Source organism: Myotis davidii, unplaced genomic scaffold (genome assembly GCF_000327345.1).
Source record: "Myotis davidii unplaced genomic scaffold, ASM32734v1 scaffold854, whole genome shotgun sequence".
Lineage (NCBI taxonomy): Eukaryota > Metazoa > Chordata > Mammalia > Chiroptera > Vespertilionidae > Myotis > Myotis davidii.
Genome location: NW_006285939.1, coordinates 1,571,006 through 1,596,461, shown reverse-complemented (window position 1 = coordinate 1,596,461; position 25,456 = coordinate 1,571,006). Strand labels below are relative to the sequence as shown.

The 25,456-nt window shown below is 48.9% G+C and overlaps 1 protein-coding gene across 1 annotated transcript in view; it reads left to right on the top strand.

Annotated features, from left to right (window-relative positions):
* VSTM4 (V-set and transmembrane domain containing 4) overlaps positions 1 to 25,456 on the top strand; it is an 89,074-nt gene that overhangs the window by 38,660 nt on the left and 24,958 nt on the right. The window contains exons 5-6 of the mRNA XM_006757152.2: positions 2,953 to 2,986; positions 24,075 to 24,181. Coding sequence (XP_006757215.1) covers positions 2,953 to 2,986; positions 24,075 to 24,181 — 141 coding nt within the window. The remainder of the gene's footprint in view (positions 1 to 2,952; positions 2,987 to 24,074; positions 24,182 to 25,456) is intronic.

The following is a 25,456-nucleotide window of genomic DNA, read 5'->3' as shown; positions in this document are numbered from 1 at the left end:
AAAGTGCGGGATTGGCAAGCTCTCCCTGGGGTGATAGTTCAGGACTCAGGTGATAGCAGAAAGCACCAATCCTACTCTTAAAATGGATACAAGAGAGCATTTGGGGTTTTTTCTTTCTTTTTTTTTTTAAATATATTTTATGGATTTTGTACAGAGAGGAAGGGAGAGCGATAGAGAGCTAGAAACATCGATGAGAGAGAGACATCGATCAGCTGCCTCCTGCACATCTCCCACCGGGGATGTGCCCGCAACCCAGGTACACGCCCTTGACCGGAATCGAACCCAGGACCTTTCAGTCCGCAGGCCGACGCTCTATCCACTGAGCCAACCCGGTTTTGGCGGGGGTTTTTCTTTTTAATGCCTGCTTTTAAAAAATAAAAAAGGGGGAATTTGCTGGGAGCCAGTCCATCCTTGCTGTTTCAAGGGACCTGGCATATATGGCATACTGTTCTTAATATGTTTGCCCACCTTCTTGGCGCTGTGTTTTAACCAAGGTCACCTCTCCGAGAAAGGTTGTTTCCCCAGGTAGGGATTTTCCCCTGAAGTTAGGGAGGGAATAAAACCTCATAACTAAGTGCCTGGCGGGTAATTAATCACTTTAACTATGCACAATCATGCTTAAGCTACATAATCTTTACTCCCTGGAATGGAGATAAGAAACGCCCTAACCTTTGGAATAGAGATTGATAGGATTGGAATCAACTGGTATAAATACAGATGTAACAAGACAACAGGACACAGAACTTAGATGAAGATCCTAGAGACAGAACCTAGAGACAGAAGAACTTCGCTGGAGAGAACATGGCAAAAGATCCTGGACAGAACCTGGCTACAGAACTTGGTTGGAGAACCTAGACAGAGCCTGCCTGAAGAACCCGGCTACAGAACCTGGCGACCGAACCTGGCTGGAGGACCTAGCAAGAGAACATGGACACAGAACTTGGCTGGAGATTGTGGCTAGAGATCCTGGCAAGACTGCTGATCAACTGAACGCTGTCTCTGTGTCATTCCTTCTTCACCGACTCTGTCCCCACCTTTGGGGACCCCTGGACCTGCTGGTGTTGGACCCCGGCAGCCTAGGGCATGCAAACCCCAGGGTATACAAGCCACTGATCCATATAATAAGCTTGGAGTAGTGCCAGGAGTCTATGTTGTGTTCCTTAAATGCTAACTATGACTTTACTACTTCGGTATCTATAAGCTATCCAGTACATAGTACTGGGTTGGAATACAGTAACTGGAATGCAGAGAGAGTTTAGATACAACAGGGGGCTGGGCCAGAGAAGCCTAAAAGAGCCCCTCTAAAGCTGGTCCCATCCTCTTGGTCTGGAACCTGAATTGGTCACCTGCTTGACAGATACTCCAGATGTGCAGCTTAAACAGCCTTTTGTTTGCTCACAATACTGCAGGTCAGCATTTTAAAGGCCCTCCCTTCAAATATGGTCTCATTCTGAGGTGCGAATTATGTGGGCTTCAGCTTTACTTCTATTTGAGGTGAACCCAACTGTGACACTTGTTTGGGCTGGGGCTCAGCTGAGCACCCAGGTATCAGCAGCTGCAGTCCAGTGGCCCATCAGCTGGGCCTGCTTTGGGGCCTCAGCTGAGATGACTGGCATCTGTTCCATGTGGTATCATCTTCTAGTAGGCTAGCTAGGCTTCTTCATGGGGAAGCAGAAATCCCTTAGAAGGATGGATGAGGGAGGGAGAAAGGACTACAAGGAGGAGGAGGAGGCGGCGTGTGTGGGTTTGGAGTTAGGCAAACATCACTATGAGATTCTGGCCTGGAAGATCAATAAGGTTTCCAGGGAGAGGAGGAGGAGGAGGAGGAGGAAGAGGAAGGGGAGGAGGGGGAGGAACGAGGAGACCCAGTGAGCATGCATGCACAAACCTTGGAGCACAGGGGTCTTTTAGGTCTCTGCTTGGCTACTGTTTCATTGGCCACAGCATGCCTGTGGCCAAGCCCAGAGTCAAAGTGAGAGGGTGTTACACATGAGTGTGGGTAGATACAGGCAGGCATGATCACTGGGGCCATGGATGCTACCACACAGCCCAGGGCCCTGTGGCTGCCTCAGCTTTACTTCTATTTGATGTGAACCCAACTGGGAGCTTGGATTGGACGCTTGTTAGTATAACTGCCTAGGTATTCTTATTTTTCCTCTACAACCAGAATCTTGTTTTTCTCAAGGAGACCTACGCGGAGGATATCTTGCTCTAAGACTGTCTTTCCAAGGGTATCCTGTTAGTCCTGGAAGAGCACTGATCAGAGAACAGCATCCTGCTTTATGGAGAGGAGAGTCTAAATGGAAACAGGTGGCCCCAGGAGGCCTTTTCATCATTAACCCCTAGAGTGCTGGGGAGTGCGACCGCCCGCCTCCTGTCTTTTGCCAAAAGTGCCGGGAGCGCCATCAAAGCTTCGAAATGGCGTCAAGTTCTAAGTCTGCTTTTATTAGTGATAATGATATTGCTAAATATGTCAATGTAGTAAAGGTTTCCATAAGTTTTTGAATATGTAATTTCACTTACTTGCTATTCATAATTTTTCCCTAAACTGCTCTAAAATCAGCAAAAATGCCTTGGCAATTTTAGCATAGTTTCTAGGATATTGGTTGGCACTCAAAGGGTTAAGGCAGAGCTTAGAAATTGGGTGGTGCTGTTACTCCTGGAACCTTCAGGTTAGAACCCAACTCAACCTAGCAAAAGTATTGAATGTTTTGGGCTGTGTAATCAGGAATTCTGGAGTGTGTGGCTCATTCTGGCTTGATCCAGGTGTGGAACAGTATCAAGTCACTGGTGTTCATGCTCTGGCTTCACTGTTCTCATCCAAAGAGAAGTGTGAAAGCCCTGAGAGGTGGCTGGAGCCAACATCTGGGCACATACATCTCCTAATTCCTGGAGTATATATGTCTAAAGTAGCATTTATTCACCATCTTTTATTTCTTTTTCCTTTCACAGTGAGAAAATATTTGGTGAAATGCCCTCAGAACAGGTAAGAATATTTTTGCTTCTACTTTCTTTAGATAGTACCAAGAAATCAGTTAAATTTGTATCTTTAGTTAAAGGTCTTCATATCAGTCCACAAATTGGCCTAAAAATGTGTGTCCCACATGCATTTGCATATTTCCAGATTCCATGCTCTGCTATCACCCCCAGAGGACCCAGAAAACAGGTGGTTTCATGCTGCCCAGCACCTGCTCTGGAGGACGGTCCCTCATTTAGAAAGGGGCGGGCAACTAGACTGAACCACTTTGATGCCTTCTTAACATAGTCACTCCTGATCTTTCCCCAACAATGCTTGCTTGTTCTATGCCCCACTCTGCAGAACACAGCCATTAGTAATATATGTGCTAAGATGCTAGCTTTTTAGCTGGTCGGACAAACCTCATAAGTAACATAATAGTTATAGTAAATATTGCAAACTCATAGTGTTTAAAATGTGTAACTTTTGATCCAGGCAAAATGGCAGAGGTCATTTTGTCCCTGTTCTGCCTGCTAAGCATTAACATAACCTTGCAAATAATATGAGACACCAAAGGAGGACTCTGAAAGTTGGTTAAAGGAAAATTATGAAAACCAAAGACAAAAGAAAAAAATCTCTAAAGCAATGAGAGAGAAATAATGTATTACCTATTAGACTCTGATAATTAGAGGAACACAAATTTGAATGACAGCATATTTTTCATCTGAATTTGTGGAGGACAGAAAGAAATGGAACCACTTTTTTAAAAAAAAATTTTTTTAAAGTACTGTTAACCACAAATTTGATATCCAGCAAAATTATCCTTCAGGAAAAAGGGGAAATAAAGGCATTTTCAGATTAAGGGAAACTGATGAAATCTGTCACTATCAGGCTTACTTTTAAAGAAATTCTTGAAATAAAAGAGGAAATCTTGGTGCATTAGAAAGGAAAAAGGAATAATGGAACATAAAATATGGGTAGGTAAGTAGACTATTTTTCCCTCATAAGTTTTAAAAATAATATTTGACGTTTAAAACAAAAATTATAAAGCCATCTGATACTCAAGAAGTGCATTATGATATTTAAAAGTGGGAAAGAAAGGTAAAGTGACTTAAACAGAAGTAAGGTTCCCATACATCACTTAAAGTGATAGAACATTGGTATAAGGCAGTGATGGTGAACCTTTTGAGCTCGGTGTGTCAGCATTTTGAAAAACCCTAATTTAACTCTGGTGCGGTGTCACATATAGAAATTTTTTGATATTTGCAACCATATTAAAACAAAGACTTATATTTTTGATATTTATATATTTAAATGCCATTTAACAAAGAAAAATCAACCAAAAAAATGAGTTCGTGTGTCACCTCTGACACGCGTGTCATAGGTTCGCTATCACTGGTATAAGGTGACTTCAATATCCCACTCCTTCATCAAGGTAAGTCTGAAAGAGAACATCAAAGTAGCTGTCCCTAGTCCTGATTGTGACCCCCACAGAACCCTTAGAGAAAGACAGCCATCCCAGCAGCCAGCACCAGAGGTGAGCCTCCTTCTCTCGCAGCTTTCCTGCTGCTCAATCCTTATCCCTGGCCTTGCATTGCCTTTTTCCCTAGGGTGCTCATTGTTCCCATGAGCTGGAGTTAATGGCACCCATGTGTTGCATGGCCACAGTTGAGGCAAGCATGTTTGTGGCTGAAGCAACATGCGTGTGCAGTAAATGGAGAGTATCCGAAGGATGGATGTAGATATGCTATGCAAACAGTAATAATAAGAGAGGTTATAGCTAAATGAGTTTAAGATAATAGATAATTTAAGACAAGAAATATTACAAGGGACAAAGGAAGTTTCATAATTATAATGGGTCTAAACATCAGGAAGATGCAGTCATTATAAATCTATATGGACCTAAAAAAGAGCCTCAGATACATGAAGCAAACACAGAAATTTGAAAGATAAAGTATATGATTTTAGGATAATAGTTTATTCTAATGTTCCATTCTTAATAATTGATAGAATAGCTAGACAGAAAATCAGTAAGGGCGCAGAAGATCAAGCAATTTGACCCCACAATAAGAATGCTCTACCCAATGACTACAGGATAAATTCTTGTCAAGTATCCTTGGAACGGTCTTCAAAATAGGCCAAATGCTGGGCCATTAAACAAAAATTAAGAATTCTTAGGAAAGAATATCATGGAAGGTGCGGGTCTAGAAATAGATTTCCTCAAAACCATCTTTCCTAAGAATGCCTAGGGCAGTGTTCGGCAATCCGCGGCTTGGGAGCCACATGCGGCTCTTTGGCCCCTTGAGTGTGGCTCTTCCACAAAATACCACGTGTGGGTGCGCACATACAGTGCGATTGAAACTTCATGGCCCATGTACAGGAGTCGGTTTTCGGCCTGGGCGAGTCTATTTTGAAGAAGTGGCGTTAGAAGAAGTGGGGGGTGTCGGTCGGTTGGGCGACGGGCTACGCGTGCACAGGCGGGCCACGGGATATGCAGCGCGGGGGAGGCACCAAATATCAACAGTACTTAAACTATATAGGTAGGTTAATAACAATGTACCTACCTATATAGTTTAAGTTTTAAAAATTTGGCTCTCAAAAAAAAATTTTGATCGTTGTACTGTTGATATTTGGCTTTGTTGACTAATGAGTTTGCCGACCACTGGCCTAGGGTATGCAAACCTCAGAGTAGGTAAGAAATCATGCAAGGTTTGTTCTCTGGCAACAGCAGAATTAAATAGAAATTAATGATAGAAAGAGATCTGGGAAATTGCCAAATGTTTTAAAATTTAAAACAACATGTTTCTAAATAATACCTGGGCCAAAAAAGAAATCACAAGAGAAATTAGAAAATATTTTGAATAAATGGAAATGAAAACCCAATATACCAAAACTTATAGGATGCAGTGAAAGCAGTGCTTACAGAAAACGATTATGGATTTAAATACCTATATTAGATAGGAAGAAAGGTCTCAAATAAGTAACCTAAGCTTTCATCATAAGAAACTAGAAAAAAGTGCAAGTGAAATCCAAAATAAGCAGCATAAAGGATATAATAAAGATTAGAATAGAAATCAGGGAGAACCAAGATGGTGGCAGAGTTAAACATGTCTACTCACTGCCTCCCACAACCACATCAAAATTACAACTAAAATACAGAATCACCATCATTCCCAACCGCTGGAAATCTTGCTGAATGGAAGCCCTACAACTAGAGCAGTAAGGAAGAAAGCGCATTGAGACTGATAGAAGGGGGTGGAGATGCGGAACAGGCTGGTCTGACACACGAATTGCATTTTTTTTTAAATCAGGAGGGATATCTCCACTGTGGAGGCCTCCTATGAGAAGCAAGGGGTCCAGCCCACACCAGCCCCCAAGCCCAGGGTTTCATAGTTGGGAAGAGAAGCCCCTGTAACTTTGGGCTGTAAAAACCGGCAGAGATTGTGGCTGAGTGACACAGAGGCTGCTGGAGACCCAGGAAGTTCCTCTTAATGTGCCAGAGCACAAGGTTACACAGACTCACTGCCTCTGAGCTCCAGCACTGGACAGTGGCTTTGGTGGATCCAGGGACATATGGGGAGGAACTGGATTACCTGGCATTGGGGCAGGAACTAGGGGGAAGCTTTCTCCCAAATAGGGGTGCTCACAGGGGTCATTGTTCCTATGCTGGGACTTCCCCCATTGCAGAGCTGACTGGTAGTCATATCTGAGTTTCCATCAAACTGGCCCACACTGTTCATTCCACCCTGCTGATCTCCTGAGACCCCATCCCATCCAATTTGCAGCCCCACCCAAGCTGTTTGCAGCGGCTTTTACATATAAATGGCCTGTCCTGGTTCAGGCTTCAGACTTTTCTAAAATATCTCAAATAAGCAGCTGGTGTCAGCATGCCCTTTACCTATCAATAAGAGGCCCATGATCCAGCACTAGCACCAGCCTGTCTTGCTTCACAATTTGGCCTCACCAGGGCACTTCCAAGCCAAATACAAGTAGCAGCCATCTGCAGATTGCTCTTTAGCTCTTGCTGGGTGGTCTCAGGCAGTGGCTGACTTTGCACCTCCTGGGAGGCCCCAAAGCCAGTGCACCCAGTGGACAGTTTCAGACCACACCAGATTACAACTCTACACATCCACAAATGACACATTCAAGCGGCAGAATCAGTGAGCACCAAAGTCACACTGCAGCAAGTCCTGCTCCTTAGGGGTGTCTCTTGCATAGCAGCGCTTCCACGATAGTCACAGCTGTTCCTCACAACCAATTGGCCTGGAGGTCAATTCCTCCTAGTGATACCAACAGCAATCAGGGATCAACTACAACAAGACTGTGCATACAGCCCACACAGTGTGCACCTAGAGTGCCCAGCTCAGGTGACTGGGGAGGCTAAGCGACAGGGCCCTACCTGACACTTATTACATGAGGCCACTCTACCAATTCCAGGAGACATAGAAACTTCTATGGACATAGAAACGCACCAAAGTCACACTGAAGCAAGTCCTGCTCCTTAGGGGTGTCTCTTGCATAGCAGCGCTTCCACTATAGTCACAGCTGTTCCTCACAACCAATTGGCCTGGAGGTCAATTCCTCCTAGTGATACCAACAGCAATCAGGGATCAACTACAACAAGACTGTGCATACAGCCCACACAGTGTTCACCTAGAGTGCCCAGCTCAGGTGACTGGGGAGGCTGAGCGACAGGGCCCTACCTGACACTTATTACATGAGGCCACTCTACCAATTCCAGGAGACATAGAAACTTCTATGGACATAGAAACTTCTACCTAATATATAGAAACAAACACAGGGAAGCACAGAAATGCGGAGACAAAGAAACATCTCACAAATTAAAGAACAGAAGAAATATGCACAAAAAGATGTAAATGAAATGGAAGCAAGCAAACTACTGGATGCAGAGTTCAAAAGCATGGTTGCTCATGGTTGATAAGGTTGCTCAAGGATCTTCATGAGAGCTTCAAGGGACTTAGTGAGACTTTCAAGGATCTTGGTGAGGATTTCAAAGACATGAAAAGGTCCCGTCAGAAATTAAGCATACAATGAAATAAGGAATAATTTACAGGGATTCAAATGTAGAGTAGAGGATTCTGAGAATCAAATCAATGATTTTTTTTAAATATATTTTATTGATTTTTTACAGAGAGGAAGGGAGAGAGATAGAGAGTTAGAAACATCGACCAGAGAGAAACATCGACCAGCTGCCTCCTGCACATCTCCCACTGGGGATGTGCCCACAACCCAGGTACATGCCCTTGGCCGGAATCGAACCTGGGACCCCTCAGTCCACAGGCCGACGCTCTATCCACTGAGCCAAACCGGTTTCGGCAAATCAATGATTTTTAATGTGAGAAAGCAAAAAACAGTCAATGAGAAGAGCAAAAAGAAAAAAGAATAAAAAAATATGAAAATAGTGTTAGGACCCTCTGGGGCAACTTCAAACACACCAACATTTAACATTATGGGGATGGCAGAAGGAGAAGAGAGAGAGCAAGATATTGAAAACCTATTTGAAGTAATAATGACAGAAAACTTCCCATACCTGGTGAAATAAATAGACTTATAAGTCCCGGGAGCACAGAGAGTCCCAAACAAGAGGAACCCAAAGAGGCCCACACCAAGACACATCATTATTAAAATGCCAAGGGTTAAAGACAAAGAGAGAATTTAAAAAGCAGCAAGAGAAAAGTAGTAACCTACCTACAAGGGAGCACCCAAAGGACTGTCAGCTGATTTCTCAACAGAAAGTTTGCAGGCCAGAAGGGAGTAGCAAGAAATATTCAAGGTGATGAATAGCAAAGACCTACAACCAAGATTACTATACCCAGCAAAGCTATCATTTAGAATTGAAGGTCAGATAAAGAGATTCACAGACAAGAAAAAGCCAAAGGAGTTCATCACCACCAAAACAGTATTACATGAAATGTTGAAGAGTATTCTTAAAGAAGAAGAAGAAGAAGAAAACAAATCTATATCCATCAACAATTGAATCTAAAAATAAAAATAAATGAACAAGGAAACTAATGAACAAAACAAACTGATGAATAAAATAGAACCAGAGGTATGGAAACAGTGAATAGATTGATGAATTTCAGAGGGAAGGGGGAGAGGGAGTGGGAAGAAATTAACCAAAGATCTTATATGCATATTCGTTACTTATGGACACAGACAATAAGGTGTTGAAAGCCGAGAGCAGTGTGGGAATAGGGTGGAGGTTGCAATGTGCGGGAGTTAGAGGGGGTCATCTCTAATACTCTCATCAATTAAGAGAAAAAACCTCACAGAAATCAATGATATGGAAAACACACACATACATCCTATATAATAAAAGGCTAATATGCTGCAAATAAACTGAATGACAGAACAACCAAACAACTGGTCGCTATGACATGCACTGACCACCAGGGAGCATGTGCGAAACATGGCAGGCATTGGCTGCGGTGGGATGGTGGAGCAGGTGAGCAGGGGTGCCAGTCCAAGGCGAGACGCTGGTTGCTGTCATCAGGGTGAATCTCTGGTGGTTACTGGAAATTCTTTGCTCTCACGCACAGCAGTCCCACCTGGCGCTTGCACCTGCTGCCAGTGCCGAAGCTGCCTCTCACACCTGCTGCTGGCACCCGGTGCTGGCCCTGATCACTTGGCACTGTCAGCGGGTGTGAGCAGCAGCTGCTGGCCCCAATCACCCCTCAGGGATTCTCCACCTCCCCCTGGTCCTGAGGGGAGATTGGGGCTGGCAGCTGCCACTCACACCTGCCGCTGGCACTGGAGCTGCTGCTTGCACCCGCTGCTGGTGCCCGGAGCCAGTCCCGATGGCTCGGCGCCATCAGTGGGTGTAAGCAGCAGCTGCCAGCCCTGATTGCCCTTGAGGGCTTCTCCACCTCCCGCTTCTCCTGAGGGGCAATCGGGAGCAGCTGCTGCTCGCACCCACAGACAGCGCCGACCCCAATCGCATCGACCCCAATTGCATCGTGTCTTCAGCAGGTGCGAGCGGGGCTGGCACCATCAGCACGTGGGAGTGGCTGTGGCAGGAGCAGGACTTCAGGCAGACAGGTGGCTGGGGCCACAGTGGAAGGGCTGGGTGGGGGCTCAGAGATGGGCTGAGACCCACCCCTGTGCCTACTGCAGCCTTGTAGGCCACAGTTCCTTTCAAGGTGCAAAAATTCATGCACTGGGTCCCTAGTAGAAATATAATGAAAAAAAAAAGTTGGTTCTTTGAAAAGTCCAACAGAATTTACAAACCTTAAGTTAGACTGTCCATGAAAAAGAGAGAGAGAGAGAGAGAGAGAGAGAGAGAGAGAGAGAGAAGAGAAAAAACCTGAATTACCAAAATTGGGAAGGAAAACAAATTAGACCCTACAGAAATTTCAAGGCTCATAAGGAAATATTATGAACAAGTTTATTCTAACAAAGTAGACAACATAGGTGAAATGAAAAAAAAATCCTAGAAAGATACAAATTACCAAAACCAATTTAAAAAGAGCTATAATTTGAATAAACCTGTAATAAGTCAAGAAATGGAATTGTTATTGATTTGTTAGCTAAAACTTTCCAACCAAGGGAAGCCCAGACCCACATTGCTTTACTGATGAAGTATATCAAGTATTACAGAAGAAACGAATGCCAGTCCTTCCCAAACTCCTTCAGAAAACTTGAGAAAGCAGATGGTGTGGGGAAAATGGATAAAGCACTCTTCACAACTCAATAAGATGGTAAATACAATTAAAAATGGACAAAAAGATTTGCATAGATATTTTCCTAAAGAATGTATACAAATGACTAACTAGTTTGTGAAAATATGTTCAGTATCATTAGCCATCAAAGAAATGCAAACCAGACCACATGTGATGCCACTGCGCACCCCTTGCAATGGCTGTCATAGAAAAGACAGCGGCGTCGAGTCTTGGCAGGGATGGGGAAGACTGGGACCCTGTGGGCTGCTGGTGGGAATGCTGAGTAGTGTAGCCACTTGAAAAACTGTTTGGTGGTTTCATAAAACAGTAAGCATAAACTTACCATGTGACCCAGCAATTCCTCTCATAGGAATCTACCCCAAGGGAAAGGAAAGCAAAAGGGCATACATGTCTACAAAAAGGCATATATGTGGTTGTCCAGAGCTGCTGTATTCATAGTAACTGAAGCTGAGAAAGCCTAAATATATTAATCCACTGGTGTATAGGTAAACAAAATTTAGTACATTCATCCAATGAAATGCCATTTGATAAAAAAAAAAGGAACTACTGCTGATGTATGCTACAACATGCATGGGCCTCAAAAACATTAAGCTAAGTGAGAGAATTCAAATGCAAAAAATTACATATTGTACGATTCTATTTGTTTGAAATGTCCAGAAAGGTAACTCTGTGGAGACAGAAAGTAGATTAGTAGTTGCTTAGCGTTGAAGGTAGGAATAAGGATTAACTGTAAATTAGAGGGCACTTTTGGGGGATGACCGAAGGGCCTAAAACTGTATTGTAGTGATGATTGCACAACTTTATAAGTACACTAAAATTATTGAATTGTACACTTATGGTCAGTCAGCTTTATGGTAAGTAAATTATACCTCAAGAAAGCTACGTGTTTCTTTTTGAGCATATGCCCCATCGGGCCTCCGGGACCGGCCTTGGAGATGTGGGGGTTGTGGCTGGGTGGCCAGAGGCTGGAGAGCAGCCGGCAGCATTCCTGGGGATGCTGAGATCACTGTCTGGGTTTCCACATTAGCACACCGTGCCAGGGGCTGGGGCTGCTCCCCTCCCCTCCCAGGCCCTCTCCTTCACTTGCCCCGTTCTGAGCTGGTGCTGACCGAGGCTGGTAGTACAGGCGAGGGCATCATCCCAGCCTGCAGGCATTGGGGTTTCATCTCCTCCAGCCCTAGAGAGGTCAGGTCTGACCGCAGTCCTTAAATGCTGTCCCCTAGACCAGCTGGTGCTGCCAGCAGGACTGGTTGGGGCCTGAGTTGAGCTCTCCCCATGGGTCTGCCTTCTGTTGGGCCAGCCCGTTGACCTACCTGCCTCTGGAAAGCCTGCCTGTCCTCCACTGCACCCCTGAACCCTGGAGGGGCCAGCCTGCTCCCGCAAACCTGGACATGGGCTACACTAACTTCCATTGTCTGTGCAGATTAGAACCTGATTAGAACCTCATACCGATTGGACTAGATGCAGCCCAGGCCCTTGTCACGGTACCTCACTGGTGACAGTCAGGCTGTGCCTCGGCTGTGTGCTCCCATCCCTGTCCGGCCGCAGCTCCAGATCCTGGCTCCACCATTGGAGCTGTGGCAGTGGGCAGCGGGGACCCTGGCGTCTCAAGGTTTGATCCAGACAAATGTCCTCTGGGTCCTCTAACCGAAGGGAGAATGGCAGAGAGTACAGGGTCAGGGCCAGGGGCTGGAGGGGCCCTCAGGAATGGCTGCATGCTGGCTGGAGCCTGCAGTCTCTGGTGGGCCTTGTCAAGTGCCTGGGCAGGAACTTGAGGCTCTAGAGCAGCGTTTCTCAACCTGTGGTTCGCGACCCCTTTGGGGGTCGAACGACCCTTTCACAGGGGTCGCCTAAGACCATCGGAAAACACATACATAATTACATATTGTTTTTGTGATTAATCACTATGCTTTAATTATGTTCAATTTGTAACAATGAAATTGGGGTCACCACAACCTGAGGAACCTGTATTAAAGGGTCGTGGCATTAGGAAGGTTGAGAACCACTGATCTAGAGAATTCCATGGCTTGTTGAGAGAAGTCAATGGAAAGCAAACAAGTCTCATCCTGACTGTGTCACCCATGAAGTGGGAAATTGCCCTGACCTTCAGGCCTGGCAGTGCTTTTTCCCACGGCCCAGTGTTCCAGAGCAGAGCCGGCCCAGGTGGACACCGCCTCCCAGGAAACAGCTCTGAGCAGCGGCCTGTGATGTTCTCAGCCGCCCAGCGAAGCAGCTTTAACCAATGCACCACGTGCTGCAGCTGTGAGGGTCCCCACCCACCACACACCACTGGGCTCAGATGCCTTCCTTCCTGCAGGTCATGTGCAAGCCAGGCGGTTCCCAGCTGGGGCATCTCCTGACCCTTAGTTTGACCTCTTCTTATGGGCTTGAGATGACAAAGTATTTGCAAATAGGAGAAATTACAGATGTTACCTGTGCCGATGGCAGCTACAGCTGAAGGGAGGCAAGCCTTCTGCAGGCTTCCGGTGCGCACTTCCTCACACACAGGCGGCACAGACTGTTGGGTAGGTCGCAGGACAGCTCCTCTGCTTTTGAGCTTAGTTGGGAGTATTCTGCAGGCTTTTCTGAACCATCGCATATTTTAAACATACCCCAACAATCGAAGTATGGGACCTAATTAATAAATGATTCACTCAGGATCTTAGAATGAAAGCAGACTTACAGTGTCAAAAAGAATCCAAAGCGATGTGCCCTGCAGGCAGATGTGTAACTCCCCGCTCTCTGGCGTAATATTGAGTAACATTGTGTCACACTCACTCCTTTTCTGAGAGGCATCTGCCCTGGTGGCTCCAGGCTCTGGGGCCGGGCTGCCTGCGCTGAGTCCAGCGCTGCCACTGGTTGCTGTGTGCCTTTGAGCAGTTTGTCCGTTTCTCTGATAGGATGGGACGATGATGTCCTAGTGCAGTGGTCGACAAACTCATTAGTCAACAGAGCCAAATATCAACAGTAAAATGATTGAAATTTCTTTTGAGAGCCAAATTTTTTAAACTTAAACTATATAGGTAGGTACACTGTTATTAACTTGATTAGGGTACTCCTAAGCTGGCCTTCGCTGAAAATGTCCTCAATCTGTGAGGTACATTCGCTGAGGTTGACCCCTCCCAACTCTCCCATCCACACTCGTATACTTGTTTCATCTATCAGATAGACCGACTTCTGCGCGTGGGCCACAAAGTTTCAATCGCACTGTACATGTGCACCCACATGTGGTATTTTGTGGAAGAGCCACACTCAAGGGGCCAAAGAGCCGCATGTGGCTCATGAGCCGCAGTTTGCCGACCACTGCCTTAGCACGTAGCGCTGTTGGAAAGATTAAATGAGTTAGTGCCTGGTGAATGGTGAGATCCATGCAGATGGCTCTGTTATTATTCAGTCAATACTTATGAGTAAGCCTTCTACACAGGACGCTTGTAAGGCCTGTAGAGCAAGGATGAAATAACACGGCCCATGCCCTTGAGGTCTGTGTCAAAGGCGAGACCCAGAGAGGCAACATCATGGCAGCACCTTGGGAGGCCCACGGAGCTGTCACCGGCACCCAGAGGAGGTGCTCCTAACGGCCTCGGGGTCTGGGGGTGGGAGGGGAGGCTTGCTGGAGGTGAGCTGCGGGCCCAGCATGAGGATGTGTCCCAGGAGAAGAGGACTGGCGCGGGCAGACGCAGAAGCAGGGAGAGAAGCAGAGCAGGGAAAAGGCCGGGCTGGAGGGACGTGTTCCTGGGACTGAGGAGCCTGGAGGTTCGGGCAGAGCAGCAGGGAGGAGAGGCAGGAGGGCGACAGGGCCGGGTGCCCAGGGCTGGCAGTCATATTAACAACAGTAACCAAGCCTCACTTTTATTCCATCCACGTTCGGGCCACAGGGCTGAGCGCGGACATGTGCAAGCCCGTGAGTGGGTGCTGGAACGGACCTGTTCGATAGATGAAAACTGACATGAGAGTGGATGATGCTGAGGTGCCCTCCCAGGGAAGCGTGGGGCAGCCAGGGTGTCCGCCCAGGTTGCCTGGCCGCAGAGCTGACGCGGTCCCAGGTATGCGTGGAAGCTTGGAGCCCGTGTGAGCATCACACACATGAGCCAGGAGGAGATGCTGCGGGAAGTCGGGCAGTGCAAGGAGCAGCGGGAAGGGCGGGAAGGGCGCGGCTGTGGGTGTGGGTGTGGGTGCGGCTGTGGAGGGAGAGGGAGGGCTGCCAGCGCCCTGCATCCCGGACTTTGAAAGCCCAATGGGCTCTGGTCACAGTGACTTGCAGACACCCTGCCACGGTGTGGCTGTTGTTGGGTGGTTTTCACCTGCGTGTGTGCTGATTGCTTCCCTCTGTCCACATTCCCCGGAGCAGCCAGGTGGCGGGGTGAGGACGGGTCAGCAGACGACCCATGTGTCTCCTGCTTCCCTGACATCACTGATGCCATCTTGTCCCCACCCCACCCAGCTCAGGGTTCTTCTTCCCCTGCCCCAAGGGGGCCAGGCGGGGAGGACGGGCCTGTGGGGCCTGGTTGCTCGTCTGCTGTAACATAGAGACCAGTCACCTGGATTTGCTGACGGTTTATGCTGTGCCCCCCGCAGCTTCTCTGGGATGTCTCCCCTCCACAAACAGGCCCCAACTGGCCTAGTCTCTCCCGCAGGACTGCCCTGAGGGCTCAGCAAGGGGCCCAGCTGTGGTCGATGCCTCAGGGGCTCACAGTGGCTACACCTGCACTCCGGATGCCGGAGGCATCAGGGATTTCTCTCCCTCCTCTCAGCCTGTAGGGCACAGACTCTCTCCCCAGAGAGCCCGTGCAATGCCAACCTGGAGAAACGGCTGGTCCTCTGCCCACTTCTACCCTTGGACTCCAGGAGACAGTTAGCAGGTCTCCCCTAGGAAGGGGAGCTGCTCACCTGGGTGCTGCCGTGGGTGGCTAGGGCGGCTTCCATTCCTGGCTCTTTCCTGGGCGGTGCTGTCCGGGTGCCGATGTGCCCTTAGGCTGGGCCTGCCCGTTAAGGGGAAAGGCGGCGGGCCCATGCACCCCCAGCCTCAGAGTTATCACCTCCCTCACTAGAGGGTCAGGTTCTGCTGAGCCGGGGGTGGGTTCCAACCACCAAGACATGAGGCCTCAACCCTGTGGGTCAGGGTAGATTCCGGGCAGATAACCCGTGAGCTCTCCCTGCCCTTACTCTTCTGCCCAGGACACTGCGTGCAGCCACGGGATGTTAGCAATACCTCCCTGCCATGCCAGCTAGCACTCAGAGACTTTAAATTCACACACAAAACCCAGCCTGGCAAAGCCCGTGTGCCGGATGCCAAAGCTGGCAGGGACTCGGGGCACAGCTCTAACTGGAGACCCAGCAGGACCTTCAGGCGTGTAAACCCTTCATGATAGGAGGCCACGGGAGGCTGTGGACAGGGAGACAACTTGGCAACCCCTCACAGCGGAGCAGCTTTTATTGTGATGCTGTTCAGAAGGCGCATGCGAAAGAGTCAGAGACTGGCCTGGCCTATGTTGCTCAGTGGTTTGATTCCCAGTTAGGGCACATGCCCCAGTGGCAGGCTTAATCCCAGTAGGGGGCGTACAGGAGGCAGCCAATAATGTTTCTCTTTCATCAATGTTTCTATCTCACTATCCTATTCCCTTCCTATCTCTCTTAAAATAAAAAGGTCAGAGGCTGGAGCAGCACGAAATGCATTGTGACCCCCAAAGTCTGCTGGTCCTTTCTGGGTGCACCGGCTCTGCTTTGGCTCAGTGCAGAGAGCTGCCTGTGTCTGGTTCCGCATTCAAGGACTCAGAGAAGATTCCAGAATAATGATAATAATAATATTGGTAAGATAATAATAGGTGATGGCCATTAAATGTTCACTATGTATCAGACACATCTTGGGGCACCACCAGGAGTGAGTGTCACCATGCATCCACCTGGAAAGTGAGGTTCTGCCACTTTAAGCAGCTCCTGGCCAGTGGCATCGGTTGGCCTCATGTATTCCAGAGGCAGGAGGAGCCCTGGAGCCTGTGCTATGCCAGGAAATCTGCCGTGTTCGCATGAGTCCTTGGCCTTGGTCAGTGGCAGCAGACCTGGGGTGGGGGGACCTGTTATTGTTGATGCCAGTGAGTTACCACCATAGTTGCTGAGACCAGCTTTCCTCCTTGCAGAGTCTGCCCTTTCCGGTTCAGGGTTCAAGGTCGTGCAGTAGTGAGTGAGCCGCATGCAGCCTTGGCAAAGGGAGCGCAGCGAGCTTGGAAAGGAACAGAAGGCACCCGCCCGCTGGGATGCGGGTAGGGCTCTCGGTGAGACCTGGAGGTGCAGGCGGGAGGGAAGGAGGCGTGTGGGCGCTTCTGAAGGTAAAAGGGACCATCTAGCAACAACTTTCAAGGCCTTTGTGGAGCCCCAGGATCAGGCGGAGAAGGTCCGGGACGCCGGCCTGGACGGATGCTGGCAGGCTGAGCAACCCACCTTCCTCAGCCCCACTCAGCTCCCCATGGGCATCCCATGGCATCCCCAGCATCGATCAGACCACACCCTTCTGCAGCCCAGGACAGGCGCTGTGCCAGGGATGAGGAGCGCCCACTCACTCAGCAGCAAGGAGATTAAACAGCCCTTGCGGCAGCTTTGACTCAGTGCCATGCCGAGGCCAGAGATTGCCCTGGACTAAGTGGGCGACAGATGCCAGGGCCCCTCTGAGAGCAGCTGCTGCAGGCGACCGACCCGAGGGAGTGAGGACGACCCTGAGGGAGTGAGGCCGCGCTGACTTAGGCCAGGGCACAGCCCTGTGGCTCAGCGTGAAGCCTCTTACCTCCAGATAGGACGGGGTTGTGGCCGGGCTCTGGTTTCTTTCCTAGGGCAGCTCGGTTTATGCTGTCTCACTTGCTTTTTCTACTCCCCAGCCCTGAGCTCTAGGGGCGAGGTGGGCCCTCCCTTGCCCGCCTCCATTTGGGCACTGGCACCCCTTTTTCCAGAAAATTCCAGGGATAGGAGCATGCTTCCCTCCCCTGCTGCCCACTCTCGGGCTGGGCCCCAGCCACAGCTCCTGCCCCCAGACCCTGGCACTCAGGTGGGATCCCTCTCCTCCCACCTGGCAGGGGTAAGAGCAGCTATAAGAGTCCCGGGAGCTCCCTCCCCGAATTTAATACCAACTTAAAATCCAGTGGGTGCTGGCATCGCCTTCCGGTACCTTCTCTGTAGGGAGCTGCGTTAAGCGTGGCTCGGACACTGCGGACCTGACCTGATTACCGTCTGGCTGCCCCAGTTTCCTTGTTCTCTGTTGTCTGGCCTGGGCCCAGAGTCCTTGCTCAGGGCCATGAGGCAGGTTGACCTGCAGGTCCCCTGCCTCCTGCCCAGGCCCTGAGGCTGACTTCCCCATCGGGGTCAGAGGCTTGGACGCCAGTTCTTTTCACAGTGCCTTGCGTGGGGTAACGACAGACATAGCTGTCGTCAACTTCAGCTCGTGCAGAATGTGGTTGCTCTCAATCTGGTCAACACCTGGCAAGGTCAGGGGTGCCTGCTTTACCTGGTGTCGGGGCAGTGTTCTTGCTCCGTGTGCAGCCTCTCCCTCCTTCCCTGCCTGCCTGCTCTGCCCGGCCCTGGTACTGGTGTGGTGCCCCTGTTCTGGGCCAGCGGAGGGCATGCCCTTCCCTCAGGGCCAAGACATGCCACCACCAGATACTCAGATAACAACACCATTCTCCTGGGCAGTGCCAGGAAGTGCCCTGCCCAACCTGTACCCACACGATAGAGATTAGGGTCATGCTATCTGGCATTTCATTTCATGCCCCACCTAGTTTAGGCCCCACTATCTCATCTGACCTTCACGATAACCCTGTGAGAAGGGTAGCAAGGTGGTGAGATGAGGCTCGGGGAAGTGAGGGACTTGCCCAGGGCCAACCCTCTGCCACTGGTCCGGGGCCCATTTACTAAACCTGGCCTCCGTGTGCCACGAAGCAGAGGTGGGACAGAGGCTCCCATGAGAAGCCTCCGGGCAAGAACCTTGCACATGTCACAAGGGCCCCACCCTTGATGGAGCCAGAAAGACCTCCCTGTTCCCACAAATCACACTTCCCTTCATCGCACAGCTCTCCAGCGCCATCGGGCCCTCCAGCCCGACTCCTGGTGCTTTGGTTTGACTGGCTCTCTCCCTTGAGTCAGAGACAAAATACAGTCCTCCTCCAACCAAGATACAGAATAACTTTCTGCAGGTGGATCATAAAGTGGGCTCTTAGTCACACATGCCCACCAGCCTTGCTGACTCAGTGGGAGATGTAAGACCCAAGGGAATGTTGCCGAGTGCAGCTGAGTTTCCGTTGCTGCAACATGAATTAGAATGAGGTCTAATCAGTGTGGTTTTGGAGGAAACTGGCAATGACAGAGCAGATCCGTCCCATTCACTCGAGCCCTGGCACGAGGGCCAAGTTCCATCAGTGAAGCCCAGAGTCGTCACATTTTATTAATGAGCTAAGGCATTGTCCCCGAGAGAAGAGAAGGGGAAGGGACTGTTACTTGATTCTGCGGGTGTGAGGTGCAGCTGGGGGAAGATGCAACCTCCGAGGTGAGAGACAAAAAGAAAATATTGAATGGTTTTAGCAAAAAAGAAAAATACTGTGCTGAATAAAGAGGCAAAATTGAAAGGACATTGGGGGCAACGCCTGGGGCAGTCATGTCAGACTGGTGAGAAGGTGCGTGAACGTCTGTGAGAAGCACGCAGGTCCTGACCAACAAGCAGACGTCCACACAGCTCTCCTAACGAGCCAGCCGGCGAGTGCCATCCTCACTAGCAATCAGAAATGCAAGGGAAAGGGGATCCCATTTTTCTTCATTAAATGAGTAATTTTTAAACTGATAAACGTGTTGTTAAGTAGGATGAAAACATCTGTTGACAGAGTGGCTATACAGTAGAACCAATTTGTCACAGGTCATATTGACAGTGGGCATTAAATATCCTTGAAAATGGTCTGTGTAACTGGTACTTCCAGTTCTAAGAATCCAACCTAAAAACAAATGTAGGAATGGAAATGAATTGGCACACATACATTTATGACATTATAATTTATACTTAGGGGCCCAGTGCATGAATTTGTGCACCTTGAAAGGAACTGTGGGCCGTGAGGCTGCAATGGGCACAGGGGTGGGTCTCACCCCATCCTCCTTGCACTCGCCAGGCCCCTCCCACTGCAGTCCCAAGTCCCCTCTCTGCTGGCAGCCCCACTCTCGCTCCCGCTGCCACTGCTCGCATGCACTGACAGCCCCGAGAGATGGGGCCTGGCTCTGGGCACCAGCAGGAGGTGCAAGTGGGGCTGTGCTGGCAGCAGGTGTGAGCGCTGGGTGGGATCGCGGCGGGTGGAAGCAAAGAATTTTCAGTAACCACAAGAGGCTCGTCTTGATGACAGCGACCGGTGGCACCCCTGCTCACCTGCTTCACCATCCCGCTGCAGACAACACCTGCCATGTTCTACGTGCGCCCCCTGGTGGTCAGCTCATGTCATAGTGACCAGTTGTTTGGTTCGTTGTTCAGTGGTTCTGCTGTTTGGTCTATTTGCATACTAGGGTTTTATATATATAGATATCAAACTGGGAAACAAATCAGAAGTTTAGAAGTTGAGATGGCTAAGTAAACTATAGTATATCTTCTCACTGGAATAGTATGAGGATGTAACAGTAAAAGAGATGTGGAATAAATAAAAAGAAGGGTGCAAAATTGAAATATAATGTGATAAAAAAATGGTGTATAAAAACCAAGGAAGGTTTGAGAACTTACGTCTACCCAGAGACCTGAGCATGATGTTTATGGTAGCTCCATCCTTACTTGCCAAAACTCGGAAGCAGCCGCTATGACCTTCAGTAGGTAAGTGGATAAGTAAGCCCAGTACATCCAGATCATGGGATATTTTTCAGGGCTAAAAGGAAGTGAGCTATCAAGCCAGGAAACAACATGAAGGAAATTTAAAGGCATGCTACGAAGTGAAAGAAGCCCATCTGAAAGGCTACATACTGTAGGATTCCAACCATACGGCCTTCTGGAAAAGGCAAAACTATGGAGAGAATAGACCAGTGGTTGGCAGGAGTTAAGGGGTGGGAGGGAGGAAGAGGTGGAGCTCAGAGGGTTTCTATGGCACTGAAGTTCTTCTGTAGGGCACTACAGTGGACACATTACACTATTCATCTAAACGCATAAGATGTACAGCACCAAGAATGAACCCTAAGGTACATTGTGTACTTTGGGTAATAATGATGTGTCAGTGTAGTCTTATCACTGATAACAAATGTACCACTTGGGTAGGGGATATTGATAACAGGGAAGAGGCTCTGCATCCGGGGGAGAGGGCAAGGGTATGGGAAATCTCTTTATGTTCCCCTCAATTTTGCTATGAACCTAAAACTTCTCTGAAGAATGAAGTCTATAGCCCAGCTGGTGTGCCTCAGTGGTTGAGTGTCGACCTATGAACCAGGAGGTCACCGTTCCATTCCTGGTCAGGGCACATGCCCAGGTTGTGGGCTCAATCCCCAGTAGGGGGCATGCAGGAGGCGGCTGATCAATGATTATCTCTCATCATGATGTTTCTATCTCTTTCTTCCTCTCCCTTCCTCTCTGAAATCAATAATGTGGTGTGTGTGTGTGTGTGTGTATTTTAAATTAAGTCTACAAGAAAAACACAACAAGAGGAAAAGACTGTAAATAAAGGTTTGTGTTGGGTATTTGTGCAGGTTGTGTTTTGGCTCTGGTAGACTTATTTTCTTTTTTCTCCATGCCTGTAATTACCATTTTAAAACATGAACATACCTAGCTGGTTTGGCTCAGAGGATAGAGCATCAGCCCACAGACTGAAGGGTCCCAGGATCGATCCCAGTCAAGGGCATGTACTTCTGTTGCAGGCTCGATCCCCAGCCTTGGTTGGGGCACATGGAGGAAGCAACCAATTGATGAGTCTCTCTCACATCAATGTGTGTCTCTCTCTCTGTCTCTCCTCCCTTCACCCTTTCTAAAAAACAAATACATAAATAAATAAAATAAAACATAAACATGTATTAACTTATAATAGAAATGCCTGACCCCCTGAGGCATATCAGCCAGGGAAAACATTAAAGTTTTTAAAAGTATCTATAATAATAAAAGCATAATATGCTAAGTAGACCAGACAGCTGAACGACCTTATGGACATCATTCCAGACATCTTTCCGGATGAAGCTGCCGCAGTGGGGGCTGAGGCGGTTGGGGTTGATCAGGAAGGCAGGTGAGCAGTTAGGGGTGATAAGGCAGGCAGATAAACAAGTGGTTAGGAGCCAGCAGTCCCAGATTGTGAGAGGGATGTCCAACTGCCAGTTTAGGTCCAATCCCACAGGGATTTGGCAGTCGGACATCCCCCGAGGGGTCTTGGATTGCAAGAAGGTGCAGGCCGGGCTGAGGGACCCTCTCCTCCATGCATGAATTTCATGCACCGAGCCTCTAGTCTATAATAATAAAAGCAAAATAGGCTAATTAGACTGGACATCCTTCCAGACGAAACTGTAGCTGTGAGGGCCAAACCCTTTGCATGAATTTCATGCATCGAGCCTCTAGTATATGTATATATATAGTGGTTCCTCTCCCTATCCTGCTTCTGTTTATTCCTCAGCACCCCATTCTAAGGAACCATATGAATACTTGTAGAGTGTCTTTATGTATGCATATGGAAATACAGATGTTCTTATTGTCCCCTATTTTTATTCAAAAAGTATCACATTTTACACATTTTCTAGCACCTAGATTTTTTCACTTAGCATTGTATTTTTTCTTATCAGTGCACAATGGCGTCTTCATTCCTCCTTACAGCCACAGAGGACTCCAGGTGTGGATCTGTGGAGTCCCCACGTTCCTCAGCCAATCCCCCGCTGAGGGGCAGTGGATTTTCAGTCTGTTGCTGTTACCAACAGGACTGTAATGCCTCATACATACATTTTCACACATGTGCAAGAATAGCCACAGAATAAATTCCTGGAGGTGAAATTGCCAGGTCAAAAAGTAGAAGCCTTGCCCTAGCTGGTTTGGCTCAGCAGATAGAGTGTCGGCCTGCAGACTGAAGGGCAAACAAAACAATGTACCTCTTTTTTAAAATACATTTTTATTGATTTCAGAGAAAAAGGGAGAGAGAGATAGAAACATCAGTGATGTGAGAGAATCATTGACCAGCTGCCTCTTGCACACCCCACACTAGGGGTAGAGCCCACAACCCGGGCATGTGCCATGACCAGGAACAGAATGGTGATGTCCTGGTCCATAGGCCGATGCTCACCACTGAGCCACGCAGCCAGGCCCTTCCACAAGTTTTAGCATGTTTTCATGTAAGAGTCTTTCCTCTTACCTATGAAGCTATTTACCACCTTCATTCATTTTGATTATTAGCAGTCGGCCATGTTCTTACGGATTTCTAGAAAATCTTTGTTAGGAAGAGAGCCTGTCATAGTGACTGTGCCTCCCTGGCTGGGCAATGCCACCAAAGACAGAGCTTCCACAAGGGGCTGCCCTCTGGGTGCTAGAGCCAATAGGATGCATTTGGAATAAGACTGACGGCCATTGCAGAAAGCATGTGGACCCCACCCCACCTGCAGCATCAGGAACAGATTTCGTGTCAGGACAGTCTGTTCGCAGCTTTCGGTTGGCTGCTTACTAACATCGTCACTCGGGGAAAGTCACTTAGCATCTGTCATCTTGGTTTACTTACTGCGTAACCTTGGTTTCCTTACATTACTGGTAAGAAAACCGAGATGATGGATGCTAAATGCCTTTCCCTGAGTGACGATGTTAGTAGCTCATCAGCCCCGTCACTTTGGGGGACCCGGGAAAGGAGCTGAAGCACCGTTATTGAAGACAGCATGTGGGGTGACCTCCGGTAGCCTCCTGAGGGTAGGGTGGCGGCAGTAGAGTGAGCATGGACAGCGATGGACCCTCCGGACTCCCAGGGCCACTCCCAGGGTCCTGCTCATTTGCACAGGAGCTGCTGGGGTTTGAGCTTGTGAACTACACAGCTATGTGCAGGGCGTCCTGGCTTCAGGGGAACTCAAGCAGAAGTTCCAGTGGTATCTTCACACCCGACTGGTGATGTAGCCAAGCCAGACTGGGCAGCCCGTAGAACCGGGTGTAAACCATCGAGCTGTACACGTGTGGAACCGGGTGTAAACCATCGATCTGTACACCGCTAGGCAGTGTAGACAGCTGGCCCTGATGTCTCCAGGGCCTTTTGAACTTTGAACAACACATTGTCACTAACTAGCTCATCTCATTGTCCCATCTCAGCCCAGGGTCAGTGCTGACCTCCAGACACCCCTGGAGATGAGCAAAGAGCACCAATCCTGGTTCAGTGTAAGGTCCACGGAATACAGAGGACACAGGGAATCTTGGACACTATTGCTTCCTTCCCCTTTCCCTGGAACAAGCTGCCTTCACCAGGACCCACCCTTTTCTTTTGCAGCTCAGGGGAGACTGTCACCAGCGTGACCAGCTTGGCCCCCTTGCAGCCCAAGAAGGGCAAGAGGCGGAAGGAGAAGGCTGACGTTCCTCCTGAAGTCCCTGCCAAAGGTAGGAAGCCGGTGTGCCTCCCACCAGAAGGCACCGGGTCTGGTCCAGCAGTGGGCCCGGCTGTGACGTGGGAGCAGGACAGGGAGAGGAGATGGTGGGGAACATGACATCTGTGATCATACGGTCCAGAGAACCCCACCGAGATTCTGGTCACAACCGAGCCCCATCCCTGAGGTGGGTGGGGGGTGTCCATTGGGCCAGCATGGCTTTAGCTGGGAAGGGGAGGTTAACATGCACAGATGGATTCCACAGTGGATTTCACTTTCAACTACCAGCATGCTCTGCACATAGAGGGGAGGGGCAAGAGGGGGTTCATCAAGGGAGAGAGGCCCTTTGATTGTTCTAAAGAGGTAAGCCAGGTATATAACTTATTTGGATTTGTTCTGAGAATAAAAGGAAGGTTATTCTTTAATTCCAGTTGTGACGTAGAAGAACATAAATGAGGAGGGTGGATATTTATGGAAGAGGGAAAATAACTGTGGCCAATTCAAGAGAAGTTCATACTTCAAAGAATTGGAAATATAGTTGGAAGTACTAGGATCCCCCAGCTCATCTCCAGGGATGCCCTGGAAACATTTTGTCCCTCAGCTGGGGGTCCCAGGGTGTTCCCTAGGGACACGTGGAACCCTGGGCTGGGGCTGAGCAGTCACAGGGAAGCGGAGAGGCAGAAGGGCATGGCGCCTGCGAGGCATAGCGAGTGAGGATATGGGGGGAAGGGGGCAGAAAGCCCTGCCGTGGCCGGACAGTGAGCCGCTGTGATGTCCCATTCAGTCAGCGTAGAGAGCGCCCTCCCTGAAGAAAGGTGGAAGTGAGCCCAGAGAGCCAAGTAGTGGAGCCTGGCTTTGAAGTGAGGTGTGTCTGACTTTCAAGGCCAAGTTCAAGTCTCAAATCATCCATAAACTAGTTGCATGACCTTGGGGAAGGCCTCAGTTTCTTTCTCAGTTTCCACCTTCCCTGGTGACCAATGAGAGCTGCTGTGAGGGTCAGAGGTCACTGCTATCAGCCTTAGAGTGCAGCTAGGACCGCAGGGCAGATACCAGCACCGCCTCTGCCTGCCCCTCCTCTTTCTCACCTGTACACCCGACCTCTCTGGAGAGGGCAGTGTTTTATGGAACCGGCTGAGGGGAGAGACTGACATGTCCAAAGCCTAGAAGGGCCATCCACGGGTACCCCGATCCCAACCCGGATTTCTCCATGGGGGTGGGAGGAGCCCAGGAGAGTCCACTGGGTACGTCTGTGATGCTCATGGTGTGTGGGTGAGGAGAGCGGGGGGCA